Here is a 23202-nt window from a genome sequence, read left to right as displayed (position 1 = left end):
ACTTTGCCCTTTTCTTCCCTTCCCATCTTTCTGTTTTTCCTTCTGTGCTGGTCCTGAGTGAGACCCCAGCCGCCTGGCAAGTGTTTGTCTGGCATTCAGTGCAGTTTCACCTGAACTCTTGTGTGGTCTCCTTGCAGAAGCAGCAGTAGCCGCGACCGCTCAGAAAAGGGCAGCGAACGAGGGGACCGCTTGGAGCGTGAGCGGCCAGAGAGGGGCGATCGCCTCGAGCGGTCAGAGAGGCCGGAGCGGTCGGACCGGAACAGGACCCCTGTCACCAAGCGTAGCTTCAGCAAGGAGATGGATGACAGGAGCCGGGAACGAGAACGAGAGCGGCAAGGGGTCCTTGAGACAGTGCGCAAAGTGGCCAGCATGACCGAGGAGCGGGACCGAAGCAGGGAACCTGGTGAGTGGCAGGAAGGTGTGCAGGGTTTAGTGGGCAGTGGCCTCCCCCCGCCACTTTCCGATTTGGTCCAGGACCAGTGCTGACCTCTCACTCCCTCCTTCTCTGCAGCAAAGCGTGAACCAGTGGCCCCTGAGCCCCCCGCCAAGCCTGCCTTGTCCGAGGAGGAGCTGGAGAAGAAAGCCAAGGCCATCATTGAGGAATACCTGCACATCAACGACATGAAGGTTTGTGCTGCAGAGAAGTGGCAGGAGCAGAGCATTTAATGGAAACTGCGGAATGGGACGCAGGACATGGATATTATACTTGGCATTTTATGAGAGGGCAGTAGATAAATACGGGTTGGAATCCCTGCTCAGCTGCTAAAAGTCTTGTATATTGAACAATTTTCTTAGATAGGAAGCATAGTAGATTAAAGAACTTTCAGGTGGCAAATCATTTGCCTTTTCAATTCCAAAACTGCTTCTCTGACCCCCCCCCCCCCAATTAACTCCTGGAAGCTTACCAGTGGTTCATTGATGCTTGGAGGGCAACATGGATGCACAGCCATGGCGGAGGGGAATGCTGAGCACCGTCCGCTGGGTCAAACAGGCTGCATTGATGCCTCCTGTTAACAGAGAGGCCCCTGGAAGGACCTGTTCAGATTCACAAGTTAAGGGATTGGTTCGTTGGAGGGGGTCAGTCTTGGACCAAGGGAAGCTTGGGTTGAAATTGCTGCTTATCATGAAGCTCACTGAGCTATCATAGGCTAAGGGTGTTTTACTAGTCCAGCATAGCCCACCGGTAAAGTTAGGGCAGATGGAGAGGAAGAGCTAAGGGCGTAATAATATATCACTGCAATAAGCATGTGCTTAAATCAAAGGAGCAGTATTCTGCATGACATTCTCTTAAGGAGAGTAGCTCCCATTTTGGGCTGTTGCCCTGAAATATTGCACGAGCTGAAACTCTCTAACAGGTCCTTGTATTCCTCCCTGCAACAGTGTGGGCTTGGGCCAGATCTCACCGGCCCAAGGTGCAGCCTTTGCTATGAGATGTTTGCGCTAAGTTCTCCCCCTTCTCTGCCCGCTTCTTTCAGGAGGCTCAGCAGTGTGTCCAGGAACTGAACTGCCCCTCCCAGCTCTACATCTTTGTGCGGAACGGAATCGAGTCCACGCTGGAGCGGAGCACCATTGCCCGCGAGCACATGGGGCTGCTGCTCTACCACTTGGTCAAAGGTGGCATCCTCTCCAAGGAGCAGTACTACAAAGGGTAATGGAGCCCCACTATGAATTTTTTTTGGGGGGGGGGCATGCACAATGCAAAAGCGGCCTCTGACAGCTGCACTATCCAGTCTCGGTCCTTTGCACACGCTGACTGCCCCCTCCCTTCCTTTTCTACCCCTAGGCTGCATGAGATCCTGGAGATTGGTGAAGACATGGAGATTGATATCCCGCACATATGGCTGTACCTGGCGGAGATCATAACTCCCATTCTGAGAGAAGGTGGCATCCCCATGGAGGAGCTGTTCAGGTGAGCTGGAACCTCTTTCCTTCCCTCCCCAGGGGCTTTCCTCTCTTTTCCTCTCCCCCCTACCAGTGAATGACCTTCCTGTCGTCTTTTCAGGGAGATTGCCAAGCCTTTGGTACCTATTGGCAAGGCCACGACTCTGCTGCTGGAGATCCTGGGCCTGCTTTGCAAAGGGATGGTAAGTTGCTCTCCTTCATGCCCTGGTTAACCTTGTCCGTTGGTCCCCAAGGAGTGCATGCTGTGATTGGCGAGCAGCCATAAAAAGTTATCGGTGCCTTTCCATGTTTGGCTCTGCTTGTTTATTGAAAAACAAGCTAATTCCATCTCCCACCATGATCAGGGGAGCTCAGCTGTGGACTGGAGCAATTGGCTCCTGTCACCTCGAAGGCAAAGATGCAGAAATTCCGTGCGTCTCTCTGTTCTGGAATGGAGTGATGGAGACACTTTGCCTCTCAGCCAAGCAAAAAGCAGGCGACTGGTCTGCCGGAGCTAAGGGAATTTGCCTCCTCTGTTTCTTCTCCTCTTCACACTCGCTTCCAAATGTGGCCAGAGGAAAACTTGCACATCATGTATTTTTTAGGTGCAAAAAATAGTCACCCACAAGGAGTAGTTTGCTATCACACACAAAAAAAAATTCAAAGGTTTGTGGGAATCAAGTAGTTAATTGCAATTCGAGTTCCAACATCAACAAACATTTCAGGGTAAAAAAAAAAAAAAGGTCCAGGATGACTTTAGATAGAGGCACCACAAAGCAGCATCCAGCCCTCCTCCTTTGGCTGTGCTTGTTTTAAGTAACTTTTACCCCTTTAATTAGTTCCTTCCTGTTCATTGGCATGTCTATTGAATTGCTGAATCAGCCTTTTGGAAGGAATGTGTTAATTAGTGGTTTCTTAGTTGCTTGAGGCTGAGAATGGGGGTCTTGCCAGAACCTCCATGCACATTGCCCAGTCTTGCGCCCTGAGGAGGTCACTTCGGTGCTGCTAACGGAGCAGATTAGTTTCACCCCTGGAGGCGCACTTGTATTGTTATAATTTTGCATCTAAAAAAACCATGTATGGCAAGCACAAGGTGGAGGGGTTCTTCTTTTATATTGTGATTTTACGTTGTAACCACCCAGGCACCTGAAGGTATAGGGCGGTATACAAATTTAATAAATAATAGCTCCCTATTGAGGTTAGACGTAGTGGTGAAGCTGGGCTTGCGAGTGTCTTGGATGAAATGTTCCTAAGGTGGTCCCTGTTCCCCTGTAGAGCCACAAGAAGGCAGGGACTCTGTGGAGAGAAGGTGGCCTTAGCTGGAAGGAATTCCTGCCCGAGGACCAGGATGTCAATAAGTTCATCACAGAGCAGGTGAGCACAACGAGCTTTGTGGGGGAGATTGGGGCAGCTCCTGGAGCCGGAAGGGGCTTCAGCTTGGCCCCACAAAGCATCCTCTGCGGAGGCAGCGGGATGCCTGCTTTTGCCATTGCCTCTGGCCCTGACTCTCGCCTCCCCATTTCTCTCCTGCTGCTCAGAAAGTGGAGTACACAATGGGTGACAACTCTGACGCACCCAGCCGCAAGGAGCTCACGTCGGAAGAGCTGTGCAAGCAGCTAGACAAATTATTGAAAGAAAATGCAAATAACCAAAGAATATATGACTGGATTGAGGTGAGTTGGGAAGGGCGAGTGCTGCTGTGCAGAAGAGCATGGGGGGTGGGCCTGGGAGGTACCAGGAGGAGGAGGAGGAGGAGACAATTGGAGGGGCAAGTGCTTTCAGCAACTTGGAAGGTTTGGAAAAGGGCCCAGACAAATCCATGGCGCACAAGGCTATCGGCATCTCCTGACCACAGTGGCTGGGGTTTCCCTCTTCTGTTGCAGGCAGTATGCCTCTGCATGTCAGTTATTGGGGAGAGTGCTGTTGCTGTCAGGTCCTGCTTCTGGACTTCCCACGGGCATCTGATTGGCTATGCTGAGGAAAGGATGTTTGACTAGATGGGCCAGAATCTTCTTAGGTTCTTATAAAGAATCCCTGGAGAAAAGAGGCCTGCCGAGTGGATTCCCATCCCCCACCCCCACTTGTATTGCATTTTATATCCCACTTTTTTCTCCCAAGGAGCTCAAGGTGGTTCCCCCCCCCCCCATTTAATCCCCACAGCAACCCTGTGAGGTAGGTTAGGCTAAGAGGCAGTGATTGGCCTCAGGCCCCCCAGTGAACTTCATGGCCAAGTGGAGGTTTGAACCCTGGTCTCTCAGCCCCTTAGTCCACCACACTAGCCGCTCCGCCACACCGGAAGTTGCAGCTTCCTGAATTGGGAGTCTTGCTGCCAAGCTACTCCTGACTTGTCTGGAGAGCTGTGCTCCACAGTCATAAAAGTCCATTCCACTTGGGACTTGACAACAGCTGCTTTGGACTGAGCATCCATCAGACGCTCCGTGAAGCACACCGTTTTATATTCTTAGGAAGCTTTGCCCCTTTTCCTTCTCCAGCTTGGAGAATGGGATTGCTGCCTCCCCGTCCCCCTTTATTGATTAGATGGTGGTTGGGGAAATCTGGGTATATTGCTAAACTGGCAGGCCTTTGTGGGGTTGGCTTCCTTGCTGGCACATAGAAGGAGCAGCTTCAGTCAGGAGGGAAAATCCGCAGATGGAGTTCTGGCTCCGTGTGTGGTTGGTATGGATGTTTTTAAAGTGGATTCCCAGATACTTAGGTTGGCAACTGCAGGCGCTTCCAACCTCTGATCCTTGGCCTCTTTTTTCCCACCAGGCAAACCTGAGTGAGCAGCAAGTCTCATCCAATATGTTTGTCAGAGCCCTGATGACGTCGGCATGCCATTCCGCTGTTGTCTGTAAGCATTGGTGCAAGCCTGGAGTGGCAGGGACTGGGGTGGAGGTGGTTGTGTATGTGTGTGGTGGTTTAGTGGGAAGGGGGTGTCTCTCCTGTGAGCTGCGTCTGGGGGCTGATGTCTCAGATGAGAGCAGAGCCTAAAAATGCCTTTGGCCCACCATTGTAAGTGACCTGCCAAACCAAAAAACAGCCCCACAACATTGCAAGGCTTCTCTATGAACTCGTTTGTGACACCTGTGTGGAAACACAAAAACGTGGTGAAAACAGCCTGTCAAACAGGGAGCAGGCCATGTGTGGTGGGCGTTGTTCAGCTTTCTAACTCTCATTAGTTGATTGCAGTGGATAAATAGGAGCATTGTTTATTACATTCAGGCCTGGTGGTTTGTCTGTTTTTACAGACTCCCAGTCTAGTTTATTTGGGATTTAATCTGTTTTACTTACCTTGTTGTAACCCACCCTGAGGCTTTAGGATTAAGGGCAGGTATTCAATCTTCCTTCCTTCCTTCCTGCCATCCATTTCCGTATTTGGGGGAGCTTGGTGGCTGCCACTGGGATGCCTGCTGAGGAATGGGACCTGTGGCAAAAGCCAACTCACCTTGGAGTAAACTACCCTCTAGGATTCGGATGAGGCAACAGGCAGGGGACCAGGAGGCTCTTATTGGCTGTTTTAGGGGTGCAGTGAGTCTTTGCACAACATCCTTAACTCTGAACATCCTTCTTCCCTACCCCCTACCCTCTTCCTGCCCCTGCAGTCGAGAATCCTTACCGGATGGACAGTCCCGTGATCAAGAGCCGAGCCAAGCTGCTGCAGAAATACCTGAGCGATGAGAATAAGGAGCTGCAGGCCCTCTATGCTTTACAGGCCCTTGTGGTAAAGCTGGACCAGCCAGCAAGTGAGTGTTTTGCCTTGGGAAGGCGAATAAATGGGGGTGGGGGATGGCAACATGACAGAAATGTAATATCCACAGTTATCCGAGAAAGATAAATATGGGAAGATTCGGGATAGACAAAGTACTTTGTCACACAGAGCATAGTTAAACTGTGACATTCACTCCCTCTATTGGATTGATTTAAAAAGAGGGTTGGGCAGATTCATGGAGTATCAGCTGTTATCAGTGGATAGAGGCGTTGTTCTTCCTTTCGTCATCTAGGGCGTTGCCTTACACAGAGTCAGACCACTAGCTCATCTAGCTCAGCCTTGTCTCCACTGACAGGCAGCCGCCGCCCAGGTTTCCAAGCAGGGAGCATCTTGCAGCTCCATGTGGAGATGCCAGGGATAGAGCTCGGAATCTCCTGCATGTAACACAGATGCTCTGAGCTTATAGCTGAGTTGGTAGAGCACGAGACTCTCAATCTCAGGGTTGTGGGTTCGAGCCCCACATTGAGCAAAAGATTCCTGCATTTCAGGAGATTGGACTAGATGACCCTCGTGGTCCCTGCCAGCTCTACAGTTCTCTGATTCCCCTGATCATAGATAATAGAACTTGGGCTCAGCCAGTTACATCAGTGTTTCCCAAACTTGGGTCTCCAGCTGTTTTTGGACTAAAATTGCCATTATTGCTGCTAGCTAGGGGCAGTGGAATTTGTCATCCAAAAACAACTGGAGACCCAAGTTTGAGGAGCAGCGAGATGGGGGGCTGGTGAAGAGTGCTTTCTTATGCCTCCTGGATGGATCCTGCCCGCAGGAGTAGAGAGGAATCAATGATAAGATGTTGGTCGTAAGACCCTTCTTCCAAGCATCCAGAGGGGCGAGTCGAGTCGGCTGGCGACCTGCATTTCCCCCCCTGCGCTGTTTGACTCTCCTTCCCCCACCCTCTCTTCTGCTGCTTCCAGATCTGCTCCGAATGTTCTTTGATGCCTTGTACGATGAGGACGTGATTAAAGAGGAAGCCTTCTACAAGTGGGAGTCGAGCAAAGACCCAGCCGAACAGCAAGGGAAGGGAGTCGCGCTCAAGTCCGTTACAGCCTTCTACACTTGGCTGCGCGAAGCGGAGGACGAGTCTGACAACAACTGAGCACCCACGTTGTGGGAGGCGGGGCGGATGGACGGACGGAGCCTGCCTGCTCTGACCCCTCCTCAGAGCCTAGGACTCCCCTGGGGGTGGCAGCGTGGTGGGTTAAGGATACACAGGAACTGGGCGCCGCTCTCCGTACCTTCCTCCCACACAGGACTTCTTTCCCCCCCCCTTATTATTATTTTTTTTTTGGTTGGGATTTTTTTTTTTTGTTCTTTTGTTTCTGTTTTAACAGCCTGTATTGGTTTGTGTCTGACGATAATAAATTGATGCTGAAGGAGGCGGTAAGTGTTGCTGCTCCGCTCAGCTCCCGAGGCCAATTGCCCCGGGGCGCACCTGGATGATGATTTTAATGAGCGGGGCCCCCCCCTCGAATCTTTGGCAGGTGCGAAGCACCCGAAACACATGTCTGTGGAAAGGGGTTGGGGGTTGGGAGAGCCTGATGCCTCTGCTGCTCCCCCCCTCCCATCTCCCCTTCCTCCTCCTCCTCCTCCCCAGTTATTGCTGAAATATAGAGAGATTATATAAATATATATATAAAATATAAATATAGACTTATTAAATCTTTTGAGGTTTGAGAGGATAGGACTCTGCTGTCCGCAAACTTTGCCCTCCTGTTCCCATCCGCCCCGCCCCCCCAATCCCACTGCCCCCCCCTCGCACCCTCGGATCACCGCCTGGAATTAACACAAAAGCCTCTTGACGGATGTTGTTGCTTTTTTAAAATAAAAGGGGGGGGGAATCATTTCAAACATCCGCCTTGCTTGGGAGCTGCTGGAGAGTTGCTGGCAGAGGGAATAATATGGGGGGTGGGTGGTGTGTTTGCAGCTCTTCAGTTTTGAGGTGGGGGGAGGCTTCCTTCTTTGGGAGGGCCCTCCCACGTCCCCTCCCTCCCCCCACGCCCACACTGAGGCCACGGTTTTGCGACCTGCTTCGCCTGCGATGGATGGTTAGAAGGAGCTGCTCTTGTGATTGAGAGAGAGCGAGAAAGAAAACAAAACAAAAAAACGAAAACGCGAAAGCGAAAATGAAACGAGGATTCGGAATTATCGGTCACATGAATTTGTAAATACTTTTTTCTTTTTCTTTTTCTTTTTTTCTTTATGGAGTATTTAATTGAAGATTCAAAAAAGCATCTTTTCACCGTAAACTGGAAATAAAAAAAAGAACATTGCTTAAAAAAGGTGACGTGTTGGCTGCTGTCGCGTCCCTGCCTCCCGCCTCGGCAGGTCTTGTCGGGAGAGTGAGAGAACCCAGGGTTCCTGTGCCCCTGCTCCTACCTGACCCTATGGAAAAGGGGCAGGGAGGTTTCATTAGCAGAAAACAGGTGCTCTGGGGAAAGGCGGCCGGGGGGGGGGGAGGTTATTGCGAGGAGAGGGTGTTTCAAACATTGGTGAAGGGCTAATGCAAATGGAGTGAGCTTTGGGTGAAGTGTGTAAACAGGCTCTCCAGGGTTTGTTGCCTTGCGGGCTTCGTAAAATGCAGGAAATTTTATTTGGAGGAGAAGAGTGGACAAAAGGCAGTCTGAGGTCCTGGAGGGGCCGTAGAAAAGAAACCTGTCTCTCCCCCCCCCCCCCAAAGATGTTGGACTACAACTCCTAATCATTGGTCAGGCTGCTTGGGAGTTGGGAGCCTTTAACAGCTGGATGCATTTATCTGGTGGCAGAGTGTGGCCCAGTGGCAGAATTCTTGCCTAGGGGTCACCTTAACTTCCCCAGGAGTGAATTTGAATCTTTAATTCAGCGTTTGGAATTTCTCAAGATTCCCATTTTTAAGCATGGGCAGTGTTAGCAGGGAAAGGGGTTTGCTGCGGGTGGAACGGTCAGGATTTGTGGACTCCTTGAGGTGCTGAAGGAGACGGGGAAAGGCAGAGCATCATGACATTTTTTTTGTGACTGAGCCCTCGTGGTTTTCCACACGGAGGCAGAAACCTGGCATGAACTGAGATTCCCAAGAAGCCAACGCTGTCACTCGCAGGGTTCCCTGCTCTACAGTTCTCCAGGGCTGGAGTGGGGGAGACAGCAGAACAGCTGCTTCCTCCTGCAACTTCCATCTCTTCTCTTGAAGCGGTGGTGTTGGGGGAGTTGTGGATCTTCTTTGCAAATGTGGAACTGCTGTGTGTCCCCAAGCGATGCCTGTTGTTTTCACCTTCAGTGCCAGAGGGTGTATCATGAACGGAGTGTCCCACTTGCTCCAGGCCTCGCCACCCCCTCTTCTGGGCAAAAGGCAAGTTTCTGCACTTTGTCCTGGTAGATAGATTTTTAAAGTGCGTATGAGCAAGAACTGCCAGAGTCAGGAACTTTACCAAGTAAATCCTTTGCTCAGGAAATGAGGATTATTTTCAGCCTGCATGACTTCTGGTACCTAAATTAAAAATTCTTGTTAACCCTTCTCCAGAAATCTGATGGGATGTAGAATTATCTGGCACCCTTAATATCACCAGATTGTGAGCTGATCTGTTCACAAGACACTACAAGGTGTTAGACACCATTGTAGAATTCTGGAGAGTAGCATCTCACGACTGCAGAATATGAAGAAAGAGAGCAGGGACATGCTGCTCATTTATTTAACAAGAAATATGTACCACTTAATTAAAACCTCTAAGCAGTATACATAAAACAGTACAATATATTTATTTATTGATAACAAAATAATATTGTGGCACACAAAGACTAATGTATATGTCAGGATACTTTCCAGTTAAGGATGATGCCCAATGACATGGGCTGTGGTCCATGAAAACTTATGCTAGAAGAAATAACATCGCCCTCTCAGATTTTTTTTATATATATATATATATATATATATATATATATATATATATATATGTATATGTATATGTATATGTATATGTATATGTATATGTATATGTATATGTATGTATGTGCATATTCTACTAAAAAACAACCTGGAAGCAGTAAATTAGCACAGTGTTTCCAGCATGACCACTACATTGAGCCCAGTGTGGACTTCTTTGAGCTCCCCAGGAAGGGGACAAAACAAGAAATCGCAGAAACTGGAACAGGTCTGCCCACTGACTCAAAGTAAAAACAAGTGTTTGGAAACAGCTGCAGAAGGATGTCCCTCCACAAGGAAATATTGGGGGCCTTTTTTTTATTCAGGAAGAAAAGAGCAAACAGGCTGTCCAGAGTTGTTCTATGAAGCTGATTGTGATGGGTTGGGAGGAGAGTAAAGGTAAAGGACCCCTGGATGGTTAGGTCCAGTTAAAGGCGACTCTTGCTTTCAGGCCGAGGGAGCCAGCGTTTGTCCACAGCTTTCTGGGTCGTGGCCAGCATGACTAAACCACTTCTGGCGCAATGGAACACCGTGACGGAAACCAGAGCACATGGAAACACAATTTACCTTCCCGCCGCTGTGGTACCTATTTACTTGCACTGGCATGCTTTCAATCTGCTAGGTTGGCAGGAGCTGGGACAGAGAGGCAGGAGCTCACCCTGTCACGGGGATTCGAACTGTCAACCTGATGGGAAAGCCCAAGAGGCCAGTGGCTTAGACCACAGCGCCATCCGCATCCCTTCCTAGGAGGAGAGTGAAGAGATTCAGGCCAGGCAAAAGGACATTTTTCACTCAGCACATACAGTGACACCTCTGGATGCGAACAGGATCCGTTCCGGAGCCCCATTCGCATCCAGAAGCGAACGCAACCCACATCGGTGGGTCATGATTTGCCGCTTCTGCACATGCGCGTGGCGTCATTTTTACCGTCTGCGCATGTGCGAGCGGCGAAACCCGGAAGTAGCGCACTCCATTACTTCCAGGTCGCCGCAGCACGCAACCTGAAAATATTTATCCCGAAGCTACTTCAGCCCAAGGTATGACTATAGTTAAACTATGGAACTCTCTCCCACAAGATGTAAAAATTTGGACAGCTTACTAAAAGATTTGACAAATCAAAGATTGATATCCTTTATTAGGGAATATCGGTGGCGGAGAGGGGGCTGTGGTCTCCTGCTTGGGGGCTTCCCAGTGTCATCTGGTTGGGCTCTTTGCCTTTGGCCTCTTCTTAGATCTTAAAGGAGCAGCGGTAGCAGATTAGGAATTCCTGTCCTGGCTTCCTTGCTGGTTTCATTTCAGGTTCTCATATGTATTCTTCCTAAATGCATGAGGCTGCTTTAAATGCAGACTCAGGTTCAGGGCTTGTAATTACTGAGATGCGTGGAGTAATGGCCTTCCCTGGTATTTACACAAACAAAATAGGCCTATGTATTAAGCTGGAGATCTTTCTGTCTTTCTCTGCCCATGATAAAGACTTGTAATGTACTAAGCAGCCCTCCATGCTCCTCCTGGGTAAGAAGAACCATAGCTCCAGCGATGCCGTTGTTAAACCATCAGCAAATGCTGATAGGTTAAAAGGATAATTCATACTGCCTGTTGCTCCCGTCCATAAACAATATAGTTTTTGAAAGGCACCTGAACAAAGGCTGGTTCCTTCCAAACTTCTGGTGGCAGGGAGTTCCACAGGGCCAGGCCTGACACACTAAAGACAGTCCCTGGTGAGGGCCAAGCAAACCACAGGCGAGATGTGAAGGCGGCGGGGGGGACCACCAGAAGTGCATTATCAGAGGATTTGGGTGATGGAGGTGGAGCATAAGAAATCTACCATCCTTAAGGTACTTTGGGGGCAGTTCCAGGCTTTGTAGGTTAATGCAAGAACCTTGGAGCTGGCTCAGTGGCTGAAGCTTGTGGAAGTTTGTTTACTTGCAGCACTTTAGCAAAAAAAAAAGACCCTCAGAGCAGCTTCACAAAAATTCACTTACTAAACAAGCCCTGCCCTCGGGGTCAGAGTCTCAAAAGTCATATAACATATGAGGAAAAAGGAGGGGGGCAGGCTCAAGCGCAAGTTCTTCACGTTACAGTTATTAGAACACATTCTTTTATTTTATTCGTTTCATTTTATACGAAAGAGCTTCATTAGATGCACACAAAGTGGGAAGCAAAGGTGTTAAGTGCCCAGAATTTATTCTTACAAAACCAAAGCATTGTTCCTTGACAGGCTGGAGTCACTGGTGCAAGTGATTAGGCAAATTAAGCCCATCTGCATAATTTTAGCTGGCCATGGAGCAGAGCAAGGAGCCGCCACACTGCTTGTCCTTGCCTATCAGAAGCCTTTGGTATTGTAGGGCTGGAAAGGGACCCGAGGGTCATCTAGTCCACCCCGCTGCAATGCTGGAATATGCAGCTCTCCCTTGTGGGGATTGAACCTGCAGCCTTTGCATTATCTGCACCAACTGAGCTATCCTGATTTTGCCAGGTATTGCCACATTTAAGCATGTATAAAGGTAAAGGGACCCCTGACCATTAGGTCCAGTCGTGACCGACTCTGGGGTTGTGGTGCTCATCTCACTTTATTGGCTGAGGGAGCTGGCGTACAGCTTCTGTGGCCAGCATGGCTAAGCCGCTTCTGGCGAACCAGAGGAGCGCACGGAAACGCCGTTTACCTTCCCGCCAGAACGGTACCTATTTATCTACTTGCACTTTGATGTGCTTTCGAACTGTTAGGTTGGCAGAAGCAGGGACCGAGCAACGGGAGCTCACCCCGTCACAGGGATTCGAACCGCTAACCTTCTGATCGGCAAGTCCTAGGCTCTGTGGTTTAACCCACAGCGCCATGTGTGTCCCTTAAGCATGTATACACAGCCTTAATAAGGACTAGCAACTTATTTTGTGGTGTATGACAGAATCTTGGGAAGAAGCTCAGCTCTGCTGCATCCAGCGTCTGCTCTGTCCTTAAGCCCGTTCTCTCTTTCCTGCAGTCCTATGGTATTGCAATGTGCACATATCCCCACATAGATATTATTGTGCATAAATGTGTGTGTGGATGAAGGGTGCATGGTTTGAATTCTCTCAGGAGAGCCAAGAGTCCATTTCCCCTCTGTATATCTTTATGACATTGGGATGACGGGTGTATGCAGTTAGCAACATCTCTCACAGATGTAAGTGCACATGTAGATTTGTGTGAGAATGCAGTTTGCACCTAGTGCCACCAGGGAGCAGCAGAGGACCAGCTCTTAATGCAACTTAGACGCCCTTAGAAGTTCCTTTGGCTTGTGGCTGGGGAACATTCACAAACTGGCTAAACAGTCCTAGGTACACACACAAAGACTCTAATACCAAGCACATCCCACAAGTAAAAGGTGGATGATTCTGTTAATCTCGATTTCTCATTTCTCCAGCCTTAAGTTCTCCACATTTTCACGATATGCAAATTCTTTTTTCATAGTCCTCATGAGAATTCATCAGCATCTTAAATCAGATTTCTCCTAATGTACATGCTTTTGGAAGTAATTCTGCTTGATGTGCAAATTGGGCCAGCAATTTCCCCTAATAATAATGCATTTGGTATGTTGTTGGTAATGTATACATTTTTAATGTATGCTTTACCCGACATAGGCATTTTTGGACATATTACTTGGAGAATTGCATTGCAATATTTGGGGAATTGTGAGTGTTGAAAGCTGGCTGCCACTTGGCTTTGCGTATTGTTTCAGGAAGTGCAGCTTCACCTCACATGTGAGCAGAATTGCCTTTGCCTCCCACCCCTGCCTACAACCTAGTCTATTGGCTACAACAGAGTGCCTGTTTCAAGCCCAATTTCATTGTGGCCTCCATGCTGCTGACCCCCTGGACCTTTGGAGTGGGGGGGGGATGTCTGCTGACATGTGTCTCCAGGCAGACCACCAGACTGCCCCCATTGCCCTCACTGCAAGAAGCAAAGCTACAGGGAACCAGGCAGAGGGCCTTCTCGGTAGTGGCGCCCGCCCTGTGGAACACCCTCCCATTAGATGTCAAAGAGATAAACAACTACCTGACGTTTAGAAGACATCTGAAGGCAGCCCTGTTCAGGGAAGTTTTTAATGTGTGACATTTTCATGTATTTTTGATCTTTGTTGGAAGCCGCCCAGAGTGGCTGGGGAAGCCCAGCCAGATGGGTGGGGTACAAATAATAAATTATTATTATTATTGGGACTCATTTCTCACTACTCAAGGAGTCTTATTCAATGTTAGTGTCTTGATCAAGGGAAGTTATGGTGCTACTCTGTTGTGCCTTGGTCAGACTACATCTGGAATATTGTGTCCATTCTGGGCAACCCAATTTAAGAAGAATGTTGACAAGCTGGAAGGTGTACAGAGGAGGGTGGCCAAGATGATGAAGGGCCTGGAAACCAAGCCTGATGAGGAACGGTTGAAGGAGCTGGGTATGTTTAGCCTGGGAAAGAGGAGACTGCAAGGAGATAGGATAGCCATCTTCAAATATCTCAAGGGCTGTCACATGGAGGAGGGAACAAATTTGTTTTCTCCAGCTCTGGAGGACAGAACTTGAACCAATGGCCTCAAGTTACAAAGGAGGAGATTCTGACAAAACATCAGGAAGAATTTTCTGGCAGCAAGAGCTATTCAACAGTGGAACAGTCTTCCTCAGGACGTGGTGGGCTCTCTTTCATTGGAGGCTTTTACGCAGAGGTTGGATGGTCATCTGTCATAGATGATGTAGTTGAGATTCCTGCATTGCAGGGGGTTGGACTAGATGATCTTTGGGGGTCCCTTCCAACCCTACGGTTCCATGAAACTTTACTGGGCTGTGTCCAGTTCGGTTGCCTGCCACTAGCAGCCAGTGGGCCAAATCCTGCTCAAGGTGCATGACTCATTTAGCTTCCATCGCAAGGCGTCAGAGGAATGCCCCACAGCTGGCTCAGCCCCCAGAGCTATGGCGACAGGTCTCTGAGTCATAAATTAGGCTCATTTAGAATTCCAAGAACTTTGATGGGGTTTCAAAGCGCGCAAGTAAATTCAAAGGAAGGTAATTGGTTACAAAGGTGAACTTCAAAGGAAGATAATTGGCATTAGCAGCAGTTCCAGATACAAGAAACTGAGTGTTGGGACATAACAAAAGTTCCTGTGAATCACTTTTAACCTAACGGGAAACCAGGGCGGGGGGAGGAAAGGAGGTAAAATGGGATTACGCAAGGAAATCAACGCAAACTTGAATGATTAATAGCCTAAACCTAAATTAACTGTTCTTTGGTTGCAACATTCCTATTGACATCATACTAGCAATTAGCCAAATAAAAAGGTTGCATTCAAATAGGCTTCTGAGTGAAATAAGAGATTCCAAAACATCATTTTATGTGCGAGGCTGAAGAGCGTGAAAGCTGAGCTGGGGGTGCCATTGTAGGGTTCCCATCCGGCTTAGATTTCCAATTTCAGGTGGTTGCCTGGGAATTTTGTTTGGCTCCAGCATGGTGTTCCACTCCAATCTTATCCCCCATGCTGTTTAGCACCTACATGAAACCGCAGCATGGAGTTGTTCATAGTTCTGGAGTACGTTGTCAGCAATGGCTCTGCTTCCTTGCATCTGCACGCGAGCTGAACCAATGTCTTCTCTTGGTAATGGACTGGATGAGAGCTAGTAAACTGCAGCTTACGCCAGACAAGAAATAAGCACTGTTAGTGGGTGGTTTCCTAGACGCTGGTGGTGCTGTGGTCTAAACCACTGAGCCTCTTGGGCTTGGCGATCAGAAGGTTGGCGGTTCAAATCTGTGTTATAGGGTGAGCTCCCATTGCTCTGTCCCAGCTCCTGCCAACCTAAAAGTTCAAAAGCAAGTAGATAAATAGGTACCACTACGGTGGGAAGGTAAACAGTGTTTCCATGCACTCTGGTTTCCGTCACGGTCTTCTGTTCCGCCAGAAGTGGTTTAGTCATGCTGGCCACATGACCCGGAAAACTGTCTGTGGACAAACACTGGCTCCCTCAGCCTGAAAAGTGAGAGGAGCGCCACAACCCCATATTTTATTTTCAATCCCTTTCCTAACATTTCCAAGCATGGAATTTGCTGCTGCACAGTCAGTTGACTTCTTCATGGAGCTGTCCACTAAGAAGCAAGCAAGGTCGCCATTAGTTCAGACCTCAGGAGTATATATGCGAAATTAGGAAATTTTGCCCTAATATGCATCGCTATACACTTGTTTACTTTGAGTTGCATGTGCCACTTTACTGCCTTGTGCCAACTACTCACCCTGAGCCTAGCCTACCTCGCAGGGTTGTAGTGGCTGGCCCATGCACTTATTTAATTATTTCATATATTTCTCCAAGGAGCTCAAGAAGGCGCAATAGTCCCCCTCATTTAATACCCACAACAAACTTGTGAGGTAGGTTAGGCTGAGAGGCAGTGACTGACCCAATGTAACCCAGTGAGTTACATGTCTGAGTACAGCTTTGAACCCTGGCCTCCCAGGTCCTAGTCTGATGCTCTAACCATATAACACCGGTCCTGAAAGACCTACATTGGCTCCCAGTACGTTTCTGAGCACAATTCAAAGTGTTAGTGCTGACCTTTAAAGCCCTAAATGGCTTTGGCTCTGCACAATGGCGGAGGAACCCTCTCTGACACACAGGCTGGCGCAGCCTGTACAGACTGCGCATGTGCGGCATCCCACATGTGCGCACTCCATACAGAATGCTATTATTATTATTATTGTGCGCGGCAGCATCCCGTACGGACTGTGCACGTGCGGCAGCCCGTACGGTCGCCGTGCGAGAGGCAGCCAGTACAGACGGCATGCGTACAGATGGCCATCTTGTCACCCCTCCCAGAGTGGCACTGGGGGCAGCCCGCCCCTCCACCCCCCCTCCTACGCCGCTGGCTCTGCATACCTGAAGGAGCATCTCCACCCCCATCATTCAGCCCAGACACTGAGGTCCAGCTCCGAGGGCCTTCTTGCGCTTCTCTCACTGCGAGAAGTGAGGTTACAAGAAACCAGGCAGAGGGCCTTCTCAGTAGTGGCACCCTCCCAGTGAAACACCCTCCCATCAGATGTCAAGGTGATGAGTAACTATATAACCTTTAGAAGTCATTTGAAGGCAACCCTGAGCTGGATCTAGATACATTTTTTTTATAAAAAAAAGTTTCAGGAAAACACATTGTAAACCTCATAATGGGAGATCGCGTTGCTGAAAGGTGGAACTGGGGTCACAGTGTTATAACACTTTTTCTTTACTAACGTAGCTGAGTCCCTGTATAGGGAAACATCTTAAAGTGTAACATTTTATTATATTTGCTCAGAGCGGTTGGGGCATAAATAAAACCATCCCACCTTGAGCTCTTTAGAGGAAAGGGGAAGTGTTGGACTAAATTAAGGAATAGAGCTGAAGCTGTGTGTGCGCACTACCGGGTGGGTGCCCTGCCATCTTTCCTCCATCACCTCCCCTGCCCCATATATCACAGGCAGCTAACATGTGGCCCTCTGGGTATTGCTGAACTACAACTCCCAGCTTCTCTGGCTAGGCTGTCTGGGGTGGATGAGAACTGTAGCTCAGTAACCTCTAGGGCAGGGGTCAGCAAACTTTTTCAGCAGGGGGCCAGTCCACTGCCCCTCAGACCTTGTGGGGGGCCAGACTATATTCTGAAAATAAATAAATAAATGAATTCCTATGCCCCGCAAATAACCCAGAGATGCATTTTAAATAAAAGGGCACATTCTACTCATGTAAAAACACGCTGATTCCCAGACTGTCCGCAGGCCGGATTTAGAAGGCGATTGGGCCAGATCCGGCCCCTGAGCCTTAGTTTGCCTACCCATGCTCTAGGGAGCCTCAGGTTAACCACCCAGCCATACAAAAAGTGTTTCCCATTCTGAGTGTTTTCTGCAGCAGCCTCCTGCCTGGGTCCCACAGCCTGTATTTTTCCACAGCATCCAGCAGAGGTGGAGCAGCAAGATCCCTCGCCTGAGAAGCATTTAGGGGGTTAAGACTGGCTAGCAGGCTGAACATGAGTCAACAAAGCGATGTGTTAGGAAAGGCCAGCACTATTTTTCGCTCATATTAACAGAAGGCTTGTACCCAGAAGGGTCGGGAACAAACAGTGCCTCTCCTTGCAGCGCCACAAAGGCCTGTTTTGCTTTCGGTTCAGGGTGCTACATTTCAGGGGAAAGTGCATAGGCTTCGAGGTTGCAACTAGTTTTTGACAAAGGCCATTTTAAGGCTGACAGCCCAGCTCCAGCAGCCTTGGCGTGCCTACATTGGGGCGGGGGGCCTGAAGGTAGAATTGATATGGGGGCCCTTTCTAACCACTGTTATCTTATTCAGTTGGGTTGTTCCATGACAAACACCAAAAAATTTATTTTTAAAAATAGCTGCTACATCTCAGATTTTGATTAAAATTGCTGTACTGGATTTTCCCACATGTCAAAGTTGCTGGTGTGAATAAAAATTTCCTATGCCTTATAGTTTTTGAGTTATTGGGGGCGGGGTGTGTGTGGTGGAAATGAAAATTAGGGGAAATTAGGGAAATGTTCTATAAATGCATGGTGCACATTTTAAAGCAAAATTTTTAAAGCAATGTGCATAACTCAGATTACGGTCATAGAATCGTAGAGTTAAAAAGGACCACAAGGCTCATGTAAGTCCAAGCCATTGTAATGCAGACATCCTCTGCCCAACGTGGGGCTCAAACCCACAACCCTGAGATCAAGACCCTCATGCTTTACTGACTGAGCTATCCCTCATGCAGGGCTGTGCCGCACATGTTTCCCAGGCAAGGACTTTAAGCACAAGATGTTGTGGGGAAAGGAAGCCAGGGAAGGGCCATGGCTCAGTGACAGAGCAACTGTCTTGCAAGTAGAAGGTTCAATCTCCAGCTTCTCCAGGTGGGGTTGAGAAAGACTGCTGCCTGAAATCCCAGAGAGACACTGCCAGCCAGTGTAGACAATATTGAGCTAGATGGGCTAGTGGACTGGCTCAGTATGAGGCAGCTTCCAATGTCCCTATCTGACACCAAGGCGGAATGTCCCTTTGCACTGGGCACCAGCACTGAACTTATTGTAAAATGAATAAATAAATGCTGCACCTTGAGTCCGTTTCACTCCCCCTTCCTGGTGTACGTGCCAGACCAACGTATCCCATTGGGAAAGGAATAATAGGATCGTAGAATTCTAGAGTAGGAAGGGAACCCGAGGGTCATCTAGTCCAACCCCCTGCAATGCACGAATCTCAACTAAAGCATCCATTCCATTTCTCAGGGGCAGATGATACAGAAGACACTGCAAGTTACGGAGCTGAGTACGTATCAGTGAGCCTAACTACATTTTATGCAGCTGCATGTCCTCTTTTCCTTGTGCTTACCTAACTGCAAGCAGCTTATGCCTCACCCACCTACTCTATCTTCTACTCCGCTGCCTGCAATGGTGCACAAAACGCACGACTGCCTGGGGCAGTTGACACCTCTTGCCTTATGGTCAGACTGGCCCCTGCCTCTGCAGGTTTCAGATCTTGCACCCTATCCCTGTTCTGTGCAGACCAAGGTAGCAGGGTTACCCTAGAGGGGTCTGATAGGTCCTTCTCACTCCACCCAGGTCAGTGTGAGTGTCTCAGCTGGGAAGTGGGGTCATGCAACTTCTACAGCAGCCTTACTCTATGCTTCCCCCCATTTCTTGGAAACTTCCCTCCGATTATTGGTGGACGGGTGTTTTTGTAAAAACAAGGCTTACAATGATCAGCAGTATTTGTTCAGCCTAGTTTGGCTATATTGTTCGCTTAGCAGCTGCATCCTAAAATTCACCAACGAGCGTAATTTCTGTAAATAGATCGTTGGCTAAGCTACCAGAATTGGTAATGTCCCCTTGTCCTAATCTGCGGATCCAAGGGCTCGATGATTTGGAGCTGATCCTTATGAGATGATGGCAAACCAAAATTTTAGCAGAAGAGGGGACAAGGAAATATACTGGGGGAGAAAGCAATAGAAGAGGTGACCTAAGGCTTTGCAGTTTCTTTTACCCCATGAGTATTGGGATGAGTGTTTTGGTGTGTGTTTTTGAACTTGTTCATAAATGATTTCGAGTTAGGGGTGAGCCGTGAGATGGCCAAGTTTGCTGATGAAACCAAATGAGTCAAGAGGATGGTTAGGACAAAAAGGGACTGCAATGAGCTCTTAAAAGGATCTCTCCAAAGCAGGCAAATGGCCATCAAACTGGCAAGTGCAATTCAATCAAAGCAAAGGTAAAGTGAGGCACATTAGGGCAAAATTTCCTAATTTCACTAATACCCTAAATGGGCTCCCAACTGGAAGGGGCCGAGGACGAGACCTTGGGGTCCTAGTGCATAACTCAGGAAAGATGTTGACCAGATGTGTGGGGCAGATGTGAAAAAGACAGATTCCGTGTTAGGGAGCATTGGTGACAGGGCTGAGAAATAAAACTGCAAAGATCATTATACAAATCTACAGTGAGACTTCAGGGACCGTCTACAATTCTGGTTGGCAGACATCAAAAAGGATGTTGTAGAGCTGGGAGATGTTCAGAAAAAAGCTTTGAGCTTTTGGATGTTCTTAGAACAGGGTGGATTTTGCAAGCACTTCTCTCTCCTGTTTATTTCCCACCCCCAGAAAGCATTTGGCTCGACCACGGCAGATTCTCCCCCTCCCCCATAAACACACATACGTAAAGACACACAATCCGCTCAGTGTGCAGTTTTGCCCTCCTCTCCCACCCACCCCATGTTTGCTATTGAAAAGTCAAACCTCTTGCTTGTGTGTCGTGGCTCCCAACATCTGCTCAGTGCTGTTGTTCAGGGCAACGCAGATGATGCTATTAAGGTCCCTTTCTGTATGGCTGAGGGTGTTTATTTTTATTTTTTATAAAAAAAACCTAATGCTTCTTCGCTGCCGCTGCCTAATGCCAGGAAATCAAATTGGGCATGGGAGCACATCCAAAATGCCAGCCCATTGCCCCTTTGTGCCTTCTCCCGTTCTCCCCACCTCACTCCCAGTTGTGGCAGCTTTGCAACCCTCCCTGTCTTCCCCAATACATTATAACGGGGGCTGAACCCAGTCCTCCATCCTTCTCTGTCTGGCTCTCAGAGCTCTCTAAAGCCCCAGGTCAGGGCTACTCAGCTGACCTCCCTTCTCCTCATTCTACATGAAGAACTTTATAGCATAAGAAGAGCTTGCCTTCTGGCTCAGACAAGAGAGAGAAAAACAAACCCATCCACTTCAGCACCCTGTTCTCACTTGGGCCAACCAGATTGCTATGGGAAGCCCAGAAGAAAGAAGACAGGAGCGCAACAGCCACTTGTGAGTCCCAGCAATGGGTAAGCAGAAGCATGCTGCCTCTGACAGTGGCAGGAGCATAGAAGAGCAGAATTGTAGAGTTGGAAGGGACTCCCATGGGGTCATCTAGTCCAACCCCCTGCATTCCAGGAATCACAGCTAAAAAAATCCCTGGCACATAGCCATCCAAACACTGTTGAAAAACCTCAGATGAAAGAGAGCCCACCACCTTCTGAGGCTGTCTGTTCCCCTGTCAAACAGCTATTGGCTAGGAGGCAAATTTGTGGAGGCTAGAGCTATCAAAGCTATGCAAGATGCTGAAGAGGTGGAGAAAGCTTGCAGCATAATGGAAAACTTAGCAGTGGCGCTGTCAGAGTTGCTTGATTTGTTCAAGTCTAGAGTGTGGTGCTTTGGGGAGGGGGACAAAAATCCACCGTCTTCAATCCCAGGATCCCCTGCATAAAAAGAACACACTCTGCCACTAATCTTTGGGGCCCCTTGCTCTCCCCCTTGTCAAACATTCACCTATCTACCATACATTCGATTTCAGTCTTCGACAGCTGATCGTTTTTCCAATCGGACATGCAGCGGTGTCCTGCATTTGGCAGTGTTTTACAGGTTCAGCTGTCACAAACTTAACACCACTGCATGGTAGCTTATGGAACTTCATATCTGCACACACCCAAATATCCCAGGTTCAAAGGATTTCTGTAGGTAGGTCATGGACAGCAGGAGAGCGAAAGGCCTCCTGCCCCCTTCTAGGTTGGACAATACCAAGCTGGTGAGGGTGGCAGAGGTATGACTCCTTATAAGGCAGCATCTCTTGTTCATTTGAAGGATGCTCTCGATGAAAAGATCATTGCACCCAACGATGGCTGTGAGCCTGCTCACTGTTAGGCTTCTCAACTGCTGTCAAAGTTAATGAGGTTTAAGCAAGCTAATTGTAAGCAGGATGGCTGCCCAGATTGGTTCAGGCAGACAGTTGTCATTTACTCTCCTCCAGAGCCTTCCACGTTCTCTCCTTTGGAAAGATAAATGAATTCCTGCAGTAAACTGTGATTGGGAAGACCTCTGGAAGCAGCTGTGCCTGCTGTTAAGTCCCTCCCCCAATGGGGAATCTGTGGTCTTTCAGATGTTTTTGGATCACAGCTGCGATCAGCTCCAGCCATCAGGGTCAAGAGAAGGTCTCAGTCCTTTCTGCCTCCTCCCCAGCCAAGCCCCAGAGCAGGGGGATGTCAACCTGGTCCCTACCCCCTGTTAGGATATTGATGTTCTGTTCCACCTAAACAGATGTGTGGAGCTGTTGTATGTCATATGTCTGTTTACATTCCAGCACAGCTTTCTGGGAACTTCCGTTGTGTGTATAGCTTTTGCTTTATGCTTTTTGCTCTTGGACATGAAGAAGAGCAGACATGTTTTCTTTGTCCTGATCTATGCTGAATAAACTGCTTGTAAATATGCTTTACATACGCCTCTGTCTGCCCTTCCATCGCGAAGAGTTTGTTATCTCTGCTGGCTTGCGTGCTCAGCTTCTGAAAGGCTTCTGAAGCCCTGAGTTGCAGATTGATGCAGAACTCAGGACTGGAGTTCGACCGGCAAATGACCAGTGGGCTGGAGCCAGCTGGGGGCCTGCCAATTGCCCCCGTTCCCTTGGACGCATTGCAACACCACCCACTAGTGGGTGTTTCAGGATTCTAGGTGGGCGGGAGGGGGTTCTACAGCACAAGCTGAATCCTCCTTCCATCGAGCACTGGTGGGCGGTAAGGAAATGTTACCATCAAGAAAGATGCATTAGTGGGTGGTAGGTATAAAAAGGTGGACTACCCCTGTCCTAGAGGAACAGAATATGGGGAGGGGCTCAGGGTTGCATTTGTGCTGGGGCTCAACCCTGTAGGTCCTAAGCAGAGATGAGGAACCGGTGGCCTTTCAGGTGTTGTTGGGCTGCCATCTTCCATTGCCCCTGATGCTGTGTTCATGCTCTACTTGTGGAGAGCCAGTGTGGTGTAATGGTTAAGAGCGGTGGACTTGTAATCTGGTGAACCAGGTTCGATTCCCCGCTCCTCCACATGCAGCTGCTGGGTGACCTTGGGCTAGTCACACTTCTCTGAAGTCTCTCAGCCTCACTCACCTCACAGAGTGTTTGTTGTGGGGGAGGAAGGGAAAGGAGATTGTTAGCCGCTTTGAGATTCCTTAAAGGAGTGAAAGGTAGGATATAAAGTCCAAACTCTGGGCCTTGGATGGCAAAGGAAAAATCTCATTTTCTGACTTGCTCTGATCTACCAGGGCCCTTCTACAAACCCCGACCAGGCTGCCTGGAGCTGGTGGGAGTTTGAATCCATCAGCAACTACAGAGCTGGAGGTTTCCCATCCATGACATAAAAGGACACCCACTCTGC

General features: G+C 48.8%; 1 protein-coding gene across 13 annotated transcripts in view; it reads left to right on the top strand.

Annotated features, from left to right (window-relative positions):
* The window catches only part of EIF4G1 (eukaryotic translation initiation factor 4 gamma 1), an 80104-nt gene extending 73077 nt beyond the window's left edge, over positions 1 to 7027 (top strand). For all 13 annotated transcript variants that reach the window (XM_053390693.1, XM_053390692.1, XM_053390689.1 and 10 more), the window contains 10 exons: positions 138 to 403; positions 512 to 627; positions 1476 to 1648; positions 1784 to 1909; positions 2003 to 2084; positions 3157 to 3255; positions 3420 to 3554; positions 4651 to 4732; positions 5484 to 5624; positions 6565 to 7027. In XM_053390693.1, coding sequence (XP_053246668.1) covers positions 138 to 403; positions 512 to 627; positions 1476 to 1648; positions 1784 to 1909; positions 2003 to 2084; positions 3157 to 3255; positions 3420 to 3554; positions 4651 to 4732; positions 5484 to 5624; positions 6565 to 6746 — 1402 coding nt within the window. In that variant the 3' untranslated portion in view covers positions 6747 to 7027. The remainder of the gene's footprint in view (positions 1 to 137; positions 404 to 511; positions 628 to 1475; positions 1649 to 1783; positions 1910 to 2002; positions 2085 to 3156; positions 3256 to 3419; positions 3555 to 4650; positions 4733 to 5483; positions 5625 to 6564) is intronic.
* Positions 7028 to 23202: the final 16175 nt, after the last annotated feature.

The sequence above is a fragment of the Podarcis raffonei genome, chromosome 5 (assembly GCF_027172205.1).
Source record: "Podarcis raffonei isolate rPodRaf1 chromosome 5, rPodRaf1.pri, whole genome shotgun sequence".
Lineage (NCBI taxonomy): Eukaryota > Metazoa > Chordata > Lepidosauria > Squamata > Lacertidae > Podarcis > Podarcis raffonei.
Note: the sequence above shows the minus strand (reverse complement) of the source record. Positions and strands in the feature narration are given on the sequence as shown.